The following is a 14581-nucleotide window of genomic DNA, read 5'->3' as shown; positions in this document are numbered from 1 at the left end:
TTATAATTGTATGTTTCTAGGTGCCTTTTTGCTGATTTGATCACAATTACATATTCAGTTCTGATGCTTGTGTAACATCAATGATGCAATTCACTTTCGACAATCTTTGAAAAGAGTGTAGGCTCTCCATTTGAAAGGTATGTTTATGTGGATGAAGCAAAGCTGTAAGGCTCAAGGAACTTGAAGTTGTGCCCCGTTGGTGTAAAGCACTGCCTTTTAGTACCTTATAGTATCAGTGTACTTTTTGTTGCTATGAGTAAAGGTATGTCTGAAGAGTGAACCATTTGTGTACAAAATGGATCTATTAAAGTTTGTGAAACTTGAAGGGGTATTATGCAGTCTATGGTAGAGTAAACAATGACACTTATTTAACCAACCGTATGAGGGGTACTGGTTTGGTCCTGGTAATATAATCAAGGAAATGTATTGGCTGTTTAAACAAATAAAAGGAAATGTATAAGGGAGACGAGCCATGAAAATTAAATCAGATCACTGAGGGATTCAGCACATACAAATATCTGAATGGAAAGGATGGCTTTGAAATGGAGCCATATTTAAGATACATAAAGACATTGCAAAGTTTTCACACCATATCAAATTTTGATTGCTGGTACTACCCTTGATTTGTCTCATCTCCTGTGGGAGGACAGTAAAAGAGGAATTAGGCTTTGGGAAATACTTATGAAATGGAGGATTTATGAAAGATGTTATCTGTTGCTTGAAATTGTGCCCCATGTGTTACGGCCTGCATTTAGTATAGTGGCCATAAACCATGCTGTGACAGTCTGTTACCTAACTGTACAGTGTTCTTCTACTGTATGCTGTGACTTGCTACTTGACAGTTGCAGGAAAGCTTGAAGAAATAGTTCACTTTCTTTCTGATAATAGTGTTGGGGTTGAATAGTATGTTTTGATTGACTTAACTGGCTGTATTATGTTATTTGTATCAAAATCTTAAGAATGTATTTATAGATTCTATTTGATATGATTAAGAAAAATAATTGATTCACTAACCTGGAAATTGTTATTTCAGTCTGCACTAGATTGGTGGCCCAAGATTGATGCAGTTTACTGTCATTCAGCTGAACTCCGTTGTATGTTTTCTGAAACTCTTAAAAATGTCATGCAGAGTTGTGGCTCAAGTGCAACGACAAATCGGTTGACACAGGTAAAACTGTCTATAATTATTTTTTTTGTTAAATGTATTGCGTCTCCATTTCATACCTGTGGTTTTGTTCATCGTCTTTAGTCTAGAGAATATAGACATATGTAGGAAATTCACTCCCAGAAGCAACACAAGCTTAAATAGTTTTGTGCGAAAATAGCTTTTAAACCTGGTATTTTGTAGGCGTAATTCATTTTTAGTAGGACTGTGCACAGTACTTGTGTGTAATTTTATGGGGCAGATAGCTTTCTGAATGTTAAATTATAGCAAACTACAAACTACTCTAGTCAAGAAACAACTGTTCGGAGTTTAATATTCAAGCAACATTTCCCAAAGAGTTGCTCTTGAAGAAATGTGAATTTTTCAGCATGGTGTTCCTAGTTATTGGAACAAGTGTGGGTGCACAGTGTTTGGCTATTTCACATTTGGTGTTGGTGTGATAAAATAGCTCTGGTTTTGCAAACAAGAACTGTAATTGATTGGAGGTGCTTTGTCTTCTGCTTCTTATTTTCTGTTCTTATTGGCTGCTGTCGCTCACGTGGTCAGATGCCAACCAGTCACTGTTTTGCATGGCAGTGGGCTTCTGTTGCTGTAAGTATGACCCATTGTAACTACCACAGAAAAGCCTTCAATTTCTTTGACTTTTCTGTGCATAGTTACCATACTAGTCACATCATCTCATTTCAGGAGTGTGTAGCATGTTTCCACCTATTGGTTAAGTAATCAAACCATTTTCATAGACCAAATAAAATCTTTTGCTGTGCTTTTTCTTCTCCAGAATGTTTTCAAAGAATGGTTTTGTGCACTACTTGTTTTCAAGTAGGCCCAAAGCAATAAAATGGAAATTTTACTGAACCACTAATAATCATTTGACTTCAATTGATGTTCCCTGTGACAAATCTACTATATAAATTCAGTTGTTAAAGAAGGAAGCCACTTGAAACCCACTTTTTAACGCTGTCTATGATGCGTTGAAAGGACCGCCGCCATGTTGTGCACTCATTTTCATCAATTTTCCTTTTGAACTGTGATTGAGAAATAAATTGCCTCAGTCCATAATAACCCATTTTTAATCAGTTGCATTGTTTTCTTATTTGACCTGTACATATTTCCCACCATTAATGCAAACATCAGTACAATAACAACCAGATGAGGACTTCTGAGGCACACACCACTTAAAGGTTTTAAGCGACTTATCGATTGGTTTACATATATCAGCAACGTATATGTAAAGTTTCAGAACTTAAACCTCTCTAAGCAAGGGGGAAGGGCTTCCAAATTCTGTAAATATATATCCATGGCAGTATAACCTAATTATCTTTATTAAAACGATTCAGAAAATGAACCTTTCTAGACCAAAATAAATAATTGAAAGAGCCTTCCGAGGTGTGACCATTTCATTTTCATCATGTAAACCCACACTTCAAGGACTAAAGTGTATTATTTCACTATGATAATATTGAAAATAGTTGAAATCATGTACTTAATGCATAGTTTCACCCCTTTTCAGAATTCATCCAATCCTCCTAACCTAAAGGCACAACTTGAAATATTGCTTAATTCACAAAAACACTGTTTGAACTTAGCAATACTACTTGTGAAACTGCAGTGGTTTTAAGCATCGATGCAATGTTTCAGTAGTTAGTGAAAATACTGCCACCTTCCTCAGGAGGTGCTTTCCCAAAATATTGTTACAACATTTTCATTGAAACCCCTTGAGGACCAACATCTGACAGCTTAAAAATGAGCAAGACACTTTCCAGTCTTACCCATATTTTCACACTAACCTGTTTGGAGGGGAAAGGGGGGATGAACTGCATGCTCTGGCTTAACCTTTAGGCGCAGTTTTACATTTCTTTAGACGCTCAACTTAATGTTGTACATGGAAGGACAGCTGCAGATATGAGAAACTCCATACTTGTATTACAGACACAGTCTCTTCACAGGTTTTTCAGTTGATTCAGCAGCAAGTGAGTAGGTGCCATGGTCAGTGCATCTAAAGGTGAGACATTTTTTCGGCCTGTGGTGTGCTGCATCTGATCTGATGTCTTCAGCTTTGCTTGGAGCGATAGACTTTAGCATCAGGCTCATCTTCTTCTACCATGGCTACATAAAATGCCTGTACATTTTCATTGGTTATATACAGTGCTAATCAAATCTTGAGAAGCTGTACACCCCCTTCACCCCAATAATGTTTTATTTAGATTCTCTAGAAGGGCATTTTTAATCATAAAGACAGTGCATTATAGTAAAATCGTATTTTAATAAGAAAAAGAAAGCAAGCCTGGCTGCTTCACCAAGCTTATACAGAAGTAGTGCCCTATTTCTAGATGAACTAATTAGTTCTTATTTGCAAAGCTCAGAAGGAGCATGCCCAGAGTCTGATCAGAAGTGGAGTTAGATAGGCGTTGGCCATGGGAAGGCTCTGGTGGAAAACATGACATATCTGGAAATCCTGGCATGAATATGTTTATTGAACAATTTGACTTTCTGCAATGTTCAGATAACAGAAGGTTAAGTGCTTCGAAGATGTAAAATAAAGGATGCATATCTAGGAATTTGCACCATAAGTCAAAACATTTAAATTTATAATCACATCTGCAGTCTTAAAGTTTTTGACACAATCTAATACCAATACGCCTATTTATTTATGTTTAGGCTTGTTGCCAGGTGTTTTTACATTCCCTGTGGACATGTTTGTACAGCCCCACTTTGAACCACACCCAAAAACAGGTTTTGGCTTGAACCCAACCTACAGTTTAAGATAAGGCTCTTTCTCACCTGAGTGATGATGTGGAGTTTAGAGAACTGCTAAAAGTATTGTGCTCAGAGGTAATATCGGACCCCATGTCATTACTACTTCGAGACGTACATCAGAATATCTGTGTCTGTTTTCCTAAGAAATGCAGCCTAGTCAGTGTCTAGATATAAATTATTTGCCTTTGAATTCCCATGCTAAAACTGTTGCAGGGATTCTGCCCTACAATAGAAGTATGCTTGAGACCATGAAACATCAGCATATAGGGACGGAGTCATCCTACCACCTCAGTATCCATGAGCCAGAGTCCGACTAGCGATAGTCTCATTTGCCCTCCTACTCATACCAGAGAAACAAGTGAATTGGCACCCCCAGAACACAACACTCTTGACCCTCTCGGGAATTGCGGAAACTGGACACATTCTTTCACTTGTACTTGTCCACAATAAGATAAACAAGAGACACAAAGGAAGTTTAGAGTATTTATTAAACTATCGTGGTCTGAAATGCAGCATACATGCCACAATTGGAACACAATTGCATAATAAAAGTACAGCTAGCATGGTAACCTCACCCCCCCTCACCTGCAAGTATAGCTAAATGATTAAATTAGATCATTAATTGGAAGATATCTGGGATTATCGGCAGACCCCATACCGTGGCATACACAGATGAACGCTCTACATCTCAGCAGACGTAGTGCTCTTGTCTCAGAATTCTCATTCTGTATATCTGTTTGTGGCTCATGTACTCATCTATATGCTAGGACATGTATACACATAAACAAAAGCTGCCTTCTTGTGTTCTGTCTAGGTGCTAATGCCTGGCCCGAAGGAATAACAAGGGACATCGGTGTTTGACCTGGTCGATGGTGCTCAGACTAAATCCCAGGAAACGAATAAAACACAAATACATAGGCAGGTTTAGTGTGAAAGTACATTGTGGTACAAAAGCAAGTGTCTTTATATAGTAACATGTGCAATGGGAAATGAGGCCTACAGCGTGCACAGCTAGGCCAAACACAGGGAAAAATTACAATGTGCCATGCAAAAAACACACGACAAAACATTTGTTCAGAAGACTGTGATATGCACTCGTTTAATTTCTGTATTGAAGTGGAAGCCCATCAGTTTCTGCCACTATTTTCCAGGCGTGTATGAATAAACCCTGGGATTTTCTTGAGTCTTTTGGTCTATTTCAGCAAAACTGCCTTCAGTGCTGCTTTTGCTATCTCCATGAATAAGTGCCTTTGAGCACATCAACAAGACTGACAGACGTTTTCTAAAGTTGATTTCTGCTGTAGGTTGGAAGAAGCAAGGTGATGCTTGGTCAAAAAACTTCCGATCCTCAATACGATTACCAATTGGAATCCGGAGTTAGTCAATGGAAGGAGACCCCGGGGAAACCTTTTCAGGTTTTGAAAAGACATGTTCGCCTTTAATTGAGGTTCTTCCCTTTCTGGCTTCTGCATGTCCAACAGTTTTCTATTTTCTCAAGATCCTGAGTGTTCAATTTAGTTTCACCACTCGCTTGTCTGATTGCCTTACCATCTTCTCCACCACCCCTTACATTACTTTCACTCTCTGCATTGATGACCATATATTTCACTCTGTGTTCCTCTTTTCTGTCCCTGAAGCTTTATGAAACATGCCTTTTTGCCTGCACAATGACCGGTCCCTTTGTAACCTCCTTTACGTCTGAACTTTTTTCCATGGCACCTGAATTCCCCTCTGCCATCTCCTTTCACCATGTTCATTCCGGCCCTAGAGAGTAACAGAATATCCTTTGTACCATAAAACATTAATAAAATTGATATAAATATGCAGGTACATAAGAGCATCATTGGACTACAAAGCTTGTGGTGAGACTTATGGCTTCTGTGGTCGTGTCTCCGAACATGGAAAGTAAAGAGGATAAAACTACGGATTGTCAAGCAGTTCAAAGATTTCAATCTGCAGTCGACATCATAGAGCAAGGGAGAAGAGGATCACCAATATCAACTGAGAAAACACCGAAGAAGTAGGTGGGAACGTGGGCAGCCGAGTGGGGAGGTCGGACAATGATCAACCAAGGGGCTACTTTAACTGGGGGCTGTGGAGAACACAACCTTTAGAGTTTGTCCTGCTTGCCACCACTGATTTGTCCCATGAGACAGCCACCAGGTTTACAATCTCTGCTTGCTGAGTAACCACAATATCGAGGGCTGTGAAGAGTGCACTGAATTCAGACCTAAGACGCTTACAGCCTGAGAGAAGCAAAGGCAGGCACACTGCACCATGCAGAGCCCCTTGTCACTGAGATACCTAGAGGCTGTCCAGCGAGGAAGAGGATAATGTCACTCAAGAAGGCTCCCATTCCGAGGTGGAGACCATTGTTGTCTACCTTGAACAGACGCTGACAAATACTAAGAGAAATGCGGACAGGTAATTCTTAAAACACAGGGTTTAACCACGCTGAGGCCCTGGCACTTAAACTCTCAAAGACTGTCTAAGCTTTGAACCACTCCTTGACCGAATGCAAGTTGAAGAAGAAAGAACCTATTGTATCCCACAATAAGGAGGCCACAGTAAGAGGCTTCTCCAAAAAACCATGTGCAGATGAGCGATCGAGGACGAAGAAGTCGGCACCCCAAACTCTGGTACCGAAGAAAAGGCCGTTGGTTGCTCGATGCTGAAGAGCGGGCTCGATGGCAAGTGGAAAAAGATGCGTCTCAAGGTAAAGATGGCAGCAATCTTCCAAAAGAAAGGATTTCGATGCCTCCATTGGGAAATTTCAAACTCTGGTGAAACCTTTGATGAAACAACATCGCAAAGAGCTGGAGACGGCCAACCTGAAACCACGAATGATAGCAGAGCCCCAAGAGGGAGAACACAAAATGTTCTATGATGAGTACCCTGAGGCTCAAAGACTATTTTATAATACAGTGGACATGGAGGATATGTATACGCCAGGGCCTTTTCCGTCGAACGATATCGTCATGTATAACACAGTGGTTAAGAGAGCAGCAGACAAATATGTGGTCCTGCTAGAGGAAAAAGACAAACATGTTTCCTGCGTGAAACCCTCCCTCCTACCTTCCCTCACAAAGCAAGTGCCAATCCCTACCAATGCTAACTAAAGTTTTGGACCAGGGAGGAGCGACAACCCACAAACTGGTAACACCAAGAGTGGGGAAATAAATAAACTCCTTAAAGTGATCCTGCCCGAATACGAAGTAAAGTGACAGTGGACTCTTATCATTGTGGCCACTGCACGGAAAAGGGCTAATGTACCATTGGTCCTTCTCCTGATCAGAAGAACAGAAGGCTTGAGATGGTGGGGTGAAAATTTGAAAGAGAAGCCAGGACACAGTGGCGCATCACCAACTCACTGCATTGCCAAATCGCTATGCGCATTAGCACCGGGAAGAGGTGGGAAAACTGATGAAACTCCTTCTAATACCAAAAGAGCGCAAACTCGTTCATAGAAGAAGGCATGACTAAAGCCAACAGGTGCTTAAAATTGCACTAAATGCAGGGGACACAGCAAGCAGGCAGCTGGTGACAGGAACACCTCTAAGAAATCACGCCTGACTGCTGTTGCCCGGTTTAAACAATGAGATCCAGGCGAACTTAACCAACTCCCCTTCAACAGGGAGCCGCTGGCAGTATGGTGGACGATGCGCTGTAGTAATTTAAAAAAGGGCAATGAGACTGCTAAATCCAAGGTCCTTTACAGTTAAGGGGGCATCTGTGGAGAGGGGCTTCCCCCACAAAAAGACTAACTGGAAGCTTCCAATCCACCAGTTCACACCAACCCTTCCAACAAACAAGTCAATTGCAGGGTACAACACAGCAGTGGCAATGCCAAGCGCAACAAAGGCAGTCCTTTCACGGGTGAGCGAGCGGTAGGTGATAACTGTCCAGACGAACCGGCTCTGAAAACCTGTGACTCCTAGTTCAATTCCAAAACTTTATTCAACGTTATTGTAAAGATATCAATAGCACGATTAAATAGAATTTCATCAACATTACTGTCAAATCACATTAGTTCATTTTGAAAACATACAGTTGTACAAAATACACAAGAAAACAAAAAACCCTGACAATATCTGACTATATATGGAGGAATCTGCTTCATAGCGCATGCTTTCCAGGTAGATCAAACCTTTTCTAACATAACATGATTGAATAACAAAAGAAACTATAGAGGGAAATATTTTAACCTCCTCCATTCTACATAAATATAAGAAAGTAGATATAGCCACCAAAATGTCTATTCCTTCATAATGGTTTAAAAAAAGTTGTCTATGGAGTGCATACAATTTGCAAAAAGTGTGAAGTGCAATGTAGACTGTTCTATCCTCTCATCACAAGGGCAGAGCAAACCTTCCTTCCCACAATTAGGAAAGCCACCATGTGATGTACTAGTTCAGGTCTAAAACGTGTCCAGATATACTGGTGTCTTGTATTAGTTATAGCACTAAAATACTGAGGCATCCCAACAGGATATTAAAAGGTCATATAACTTTTGACAGTCCTTTTTTTTTTTTTGGCTTTCGAGTGATAATGTCAGTTCTCCTCTGTGCTCCAATAGCAAAGACTTCAATTCATTTTTCTGAAATTGCCCAGTAGACTCTGGATTTTCAAAAGATGAAGACACTGAATGACTTCAAAGTCTTTTCAATATAGTATAGCCAAGGGATGTCCATTGCGTGGTTAAGAACAAGACAATCTCTAATAATATCTCGGGTAAGTGTAATCTCAGACTTAGACTAAATTGCATGCCAGCAAAGAACAGGCTTTATAAGAATACAGTCCTCCAGGTACAAAAGACCAACTCATTATGGGTGATATATGTTTTCTTGCCTTTGATGAACAGGTATATTGGAAATACCCCAAATTCCTGCCCCATAAGTAATAGCAAAAAGGGACTTATCAGATAGCGAGCATTTCCTTTTTAGGCGTATTGTCTAACTTTGTGGCAGATATAAATACAACTTAATTTAATCTGATAATGACCCCAGCTACCCTGGGCATCAAATGGGATTTCCAAATAGGAGATGGTTACCACTCTCTTAATTTGCTATCTGTTTAGGGTATGAATGCGGGTTTTGGTTTCCTCTGTCCAAAGATCACGGAAAACAATTTGCTTTAATTTTCATATCCCTCTCTTCCATAAAGATGGTAAATAAATCAATTAACTGTTGTAAAACATTAGCGCTCCTGAACAACAGGACCTGAACATCTGCATACAGCAATATGTGGACATACTGAGTTCCAATTCTAGGTGACTCTAAGCTGGTTGGCTTGTTCATGTCACCATTGCACACAGAGTTGCAAGAAGAATTAAATATTGCTCCAAAGTGATTGACTCAATCATCTAATGCTTTTGTGGAATCAAGATGTGTATATGTATTTTCCTTGAAAAAAGTCCTACTTTAAACTTCCCAAAACAGGATGTTATCATTTGTGTTACGTGCTCCCAACATACACCCCGGCCTCCGCCTGTATTTCCTTTTGCGTCTTAGCTAACACTAATTTATCTCTTGCTCCATGCTTCTGCACCATTACTTTATCCCTAGATTATTTATACAGTGCATCTTTCAGTTTTTAAGTTCACTCATACATTTGCGATCAGTTTCAACTTTGCAGCCGCTAAGAGTATGCTATAAGCATACTATTAAGAGATGCACACTATTAAAAGATGAACCTATGGCTATAAAAGATTTTATCACATGACCGGGATCAGTATCCCCTTCAAAGCACACTTTTTTTTCTGTGTGCTCATACTACAGCAGCAGTAAGGGTGCTAGGACTCCCTCCCCATGTTATTCTCACCCCATTGGATCTACTTGCTGTTATATTTACCAATTGTCAAGGGGGTGAACCCTGTTGTACATTCAAGTGCAGAGCTAATACCAATAGGCTATGATCACTCATAGTGCGGCCTAATGTTAAACTCACTAGTAATTGCCTAAAAATGTGATACTACCAAAATGAAACTATAACACTTATTGCACATCTGCTAGTGAAGGTTGTAACTAAAATAGCATCATTTTTTTAATGATAATCATTTACAAATCATATTTAAGTAATAAAATATTCAGCGCTTCCCAATTATCACTGTGCAGAAACAAATGTGTCTTTCTCCCTGGGAATCTTCAAGAGTACATACTACTTTGGATGGAAATGGGCAGCTTGTAATATTAAAATACCCAGCAGATTTTCTACCACATAAAGATAGAAACTGATCTAGGTCCTTTTCCAGATCAATAACCGCCTCACCAGGTTTTGTATCAAATCTACTATTATAGAAATTATCACCAAATGTGTTATTTTATAAAAACCAATAGCACAAATTATTAAAACAGAGAAAATGTAAATGTCTTCCAAATTATCACACGCAATGAAACCCAAACCCACCTTTCGCTCTTCCCCATGACCAAAGCACTGGCCGGCATAGTGATAGACAAAAACCCATGAATTTCTCATTTTTCTACTGCCCAACTTTCATGAAGTTAGAGAAACAGGGGTAACCCTATAACCCAAGGAACCTGGGCCTCATCAACATAATATAAACAATGGTTCCATAGGGAAACAATTAATTTCAATCGCAATAAATCAAAAACCACAGCATTTATAAATCAATTGAATAATCAATATTAAACAAAGGATCACAATTTTAGATACAACAATTTATTCTTTGTGTTTTCAGTTAAGTATCAACTCATTCAAAGATAAACAAAATCCTATGCAAGGAATGAAAAAAGGCTGTATATACAATATTTTTGAAAAACGACGCAGTGACCAAGTGAATAAAGTGACTTAGTGCAATGGGTGAACGTGTAGATATTTACAGTATATGCACGTATTTTCTAAATAAAACCAAAATATATACAAAATTTCTTATTATGAAAAGTCCTCAGCTTCCTCGTGGATATGTAATAAACCTTGTAAAGCACATGCCCTATTTTTTTGTTATAAACAAGGAAATCCGATTAATAAGGGACTGTAGAACCATCGACGTTTCGACCCTACATCAAACAATAGTTGTAAATAGTCATATCGGGTCTTCTTCAGGACACAGGAGGTGTATAACAGCCTAAACAAAATAAATAAGTATATATGAATAGTAAATCTCAATGCTGTGATGAAGACTTTGAAAAAGGGAATATTCCCATAGACTCACCTGTTCATTGTTCTTAAGGGACAGAAGGGCCGATTTTTCTCCTAGAGAAATATTGTAGGGAACAAATCTAGGTTTGTCCAATATGGACACTTGTAGTATTCCAAAGAAAGTCCCGCTAATTGAAGCGATAAGAATAAACCGAGAGAACAAAGAAGAAATTAACCTGCTAGATTAAGAGGAACCCCAATGCAGCCAAGACCCTTTACGAGCCCGGTAAAACTCTAAAAGAATATTTTCTTACTGGCTTAATGGCTTAAATTATTTCGTGTTTCTGATATATTCTTATTACTTCGCATATATGTCCCCTGGCAGTTCCCCTTTGATTGACAACAAGTGGCATCTGTGATATTTGTGGGGTCATCTGTTCCATCACCTACACCTTAGGTGAGTCTATGGGAATATTCCCTTTTTCAAAGTCTTCATCACAGCATTGAGATTTACTATTCATATATACTTATTTATTTTGTTTAGGCTGTTATACACCTCCTGTGTCCTGAAGAAGACCCAATATGACTATTTACAACTATTGTTTGATGTAGGGTCGAAACGTCGACTGTTCTACAGTCCCTTATTAATCGGATTTCCTTGTTTATAACAAAAAAATAGGACATGTGCTTTACAAGGTTTATTACATATCCACGAGGAAGCTGAGGACTTTTCATAATAAGAAATTTTATATATATTTTGGTTTTATTTAGAAAATACGTGCATATACTGTAAATATCTACACGTTCACCCATTGCACTAAGTCACTTTATTCACTTGGTCACTGCGTCGTTTTTCAAAAATATTGTATATACAGCCTTTTTTCATTCCTTGTATAGGATTTTGTTTATCTTTGAATGAGTTGATACTTAACTGAAAACACAAAGAATAAATTGTTGTATCTAAAATTGTGATCCTTTGTTTAATATTGATTATTCAATTGATTTATAAATGCTGTGGTTTTTGATTTATTGCGATTGAAATTAATTGTTTCCCTATGGAACCATTGTTTATATTATGTCAACTTTCATGAAGGCAGATAGTTTGGTACACATTCGCAAAGTTATGCCAGGCTCTGCACTCAATTTTATTGGCAGCACCAGCAACATTCCATGATGTAAAAGTCAAATTAGTAATGGGTCGTCTTTAACTTTTATGTACTCGTATATAATAGCATAACAATCATGGTACAATGAAAAAACTTGAGCAACTGGCTTTTTCTTTTCTATCCTAAGTCAATCAAGTGGATTTATGGTCTCTAATGGTGCAAACCTGTTAGATGTTGGAACATTATCTAAACAATCAGAAACATTGAGAACCATGAGGAATAGGACAATTCACAAATGTATCTTCATATCTTGAGTCTTCCAAATTGCTATGCTTCACTCATTTTCCCACAATATATTCTTGTTTATAAAAGTAGGCCAGTGTTAGAGGTACAATTTTCCCAATATTGTTACCGTCCAACCTCTAGTTGTCATATATAATCTTTTCAAAATGGGCATAACAAAATATGGATGATGAAACTTAATCACAATACAGTATCCCACAGAAGATTGTCGACCACCTGTTCTCCCCCCCCGTCCTCTCAGATTCCCCCCCTCCCAACCAAAAAACCCTCCCCACCCTTATGACGATTTTTTACTAAGGCGGTGCACGTGTCCTACCCTGCAAAACAGCTGGTGCAACCTTATTTTTTAACTGCTCCAATTCTCATGAATTTTGGGTGATTGTACGTCATATCAAATAATCCTCAATTTCTACAATCAGGTTGAAGATGTAAGATTTCATTAACCTCACTAAAAGCATGGCCTGGTATACTCATTGAAGAAGTAATTAACAGGGAACCTTCCTATCCACAACTACTATCATTTTTCACAGATGACTTAGTTGGCAGTATATTTCTTCCTTTTGCCTTGGATGGAGGTCTATTTGTGATGAAGGAATCTTCCTGCTGATCACCTGTCACCAAGTCTTTTCTTTTGTTCTTCATTAAGGGAGCTTGTGCCCTTAATTGAATCTGTTTGTATTTCCATCAGTTTATCCATTGTTGCGTTAAAAGTAATTTCAATTGACTCTAATGACCAAGTTGATTCCAGTATTGTGGTTTTTTGAAATATTGTTCCAGGCTTTCTAAACTTTTCTTTTAAGCTATAATACAAGAGTTAGTTTCTTCCATAGCCCTGTTTGCGCTTCTCAATATAATAAAAAAGTAAATGCACTTACAAGAATTACTATTTTTAGTGTGGATCGTGTAACCCTCACAAAATCCTTCTTCTTTTCACAGACCTAGATAGCAGAGGTGAGGTGGAAATATCATTTAACAATGCATCAATAATAGAGAGCTTAGAAAGTTCTGTAGTAGCAGGTGCTACATTATATAACTTGTCCATGGTTGGTGCAGCAACCATTATAGTTGCGGGGGATAAAATTGGCAATACTTAATTCAAATCCCGTTGAGTGACTCCTCAATATAGAGCTCCTTCCACATAACACCAATGGGGGGCAAGAAAAGGGGCCTTTCTACAGGCGTGAGGTTAAGTCATGTCAAACAAATGTTCATGTATGCTGCGTAGAACTGATAAGATCTCCCCCAAAGTAAAAACCACATATGAAAAAGGAAACCTAATACCTACAATCAGGGGTGAAAGAAATGTTGCAGAAACAGGTACTAGAAAAGTGTGCCACAAAAGGAAATCAGTCAGTGAAACTATTCGTACTCTAACATAAACATACTTCATAGTTCCAATATCGGACAAGTCACTGCGCCCAATATTGGATCTCAGTTTAGTAAACACATTCAGAAAGACACAAAAATTCAAGAGGGGGCCTACATGCCCGGCAAATATAGACCTAAAAAACGCTTACTTGCACATACCCATGAACTGCAGACAAAATAAATTCCTACTGTTTGTAGTGGACAACACACTACCATTTCAGAGTGCTACAATTTGGAAAAAAATCAGTAACCAGGGTGTTTACAATATGCTTAACTGTGATAGCGGCATACTTGAGAAGAAAAGAGATGCATGTGTACCCCTACTTAGACATCATGCTGATAAAGGCAACCTCATTCTCCATGTGTGCAAGGCCCTTCGGAAAGGTTGATGTAAATGTTTTGCAGGCGAGATTGCTCAATGAACATAGAAAAATCATCATCAATACAGAGAAGAAGGAGGTCTTTTTAGAAGTAAGAATAAATACAGAGGAAGCCAAAGTACTATCCAGCAACAAAAGAATCAAAGTGATAGAACATCAAACGCAAATATAATGCAAGGGTCAGTCGGTGAGAGTAAAGACAGTGCCGAAGATGCTAGGCATGATGGCTTGCCTCCTGCATCCTACTAATTCTTTATGCGGGACTACACTTGAGACCAAACCAGGAATGAACTCTGAGTCAATGGTCACAAGCAACGGGGATCTGATAGAGACATGTAGCCGCAGATTCCTTAACTTTTTAATTCTCCCCAGATGTCAGACTGGATCCGAAATGTTTTACTTTA

At 38.7% G+C, this 14581-nt stretch overlaps 1 protein-coding gene across 12 annotated transcripts in view; it reads left to right on the top strand.

The window, feature by feature from the left end:
* The window catches only part of NF1 (neurofibromin 1), a 1956660-nt gene that overhangs the window by 585645 nt on the left and 1356434 nt on the right, over nucleotides 1-14581 (top strand). For all 12 annotated transcript variants that reach the window (XM_085649550.1, XM_085649547.1, XM_085649544.1 and 9 more), the window contains exon 12: nucleotides 1034-1168. In XM_085649550.1, coding sequence (XP_085505676.1) covers nucleotides 1034-1168 — 135 coding nt within the window. The remainder of the gene's footprint in view (nucleotides 1-1033; nucleotides 1169-14581) is intronic.

The sequence above is a fragment of the Triturus cristatus genome, chromosome 3_2 (genome assembly GCF_964204655.1).
Source record: "Triturus cristatus chromosome 3_2, aTriCri1.1, whole genome shotgun sequence".
In the NCBI taxonomy this organism is placed as follows: domain Eukaryota; kingdom Metazoa; phylum Chordata; class Amphibia; order Caudata; family Salamandridae; genus Triturus; species Triturus cristatus.
This window is presented reverse-complemented; position numbering and strand designations above follow the sequence as displayed.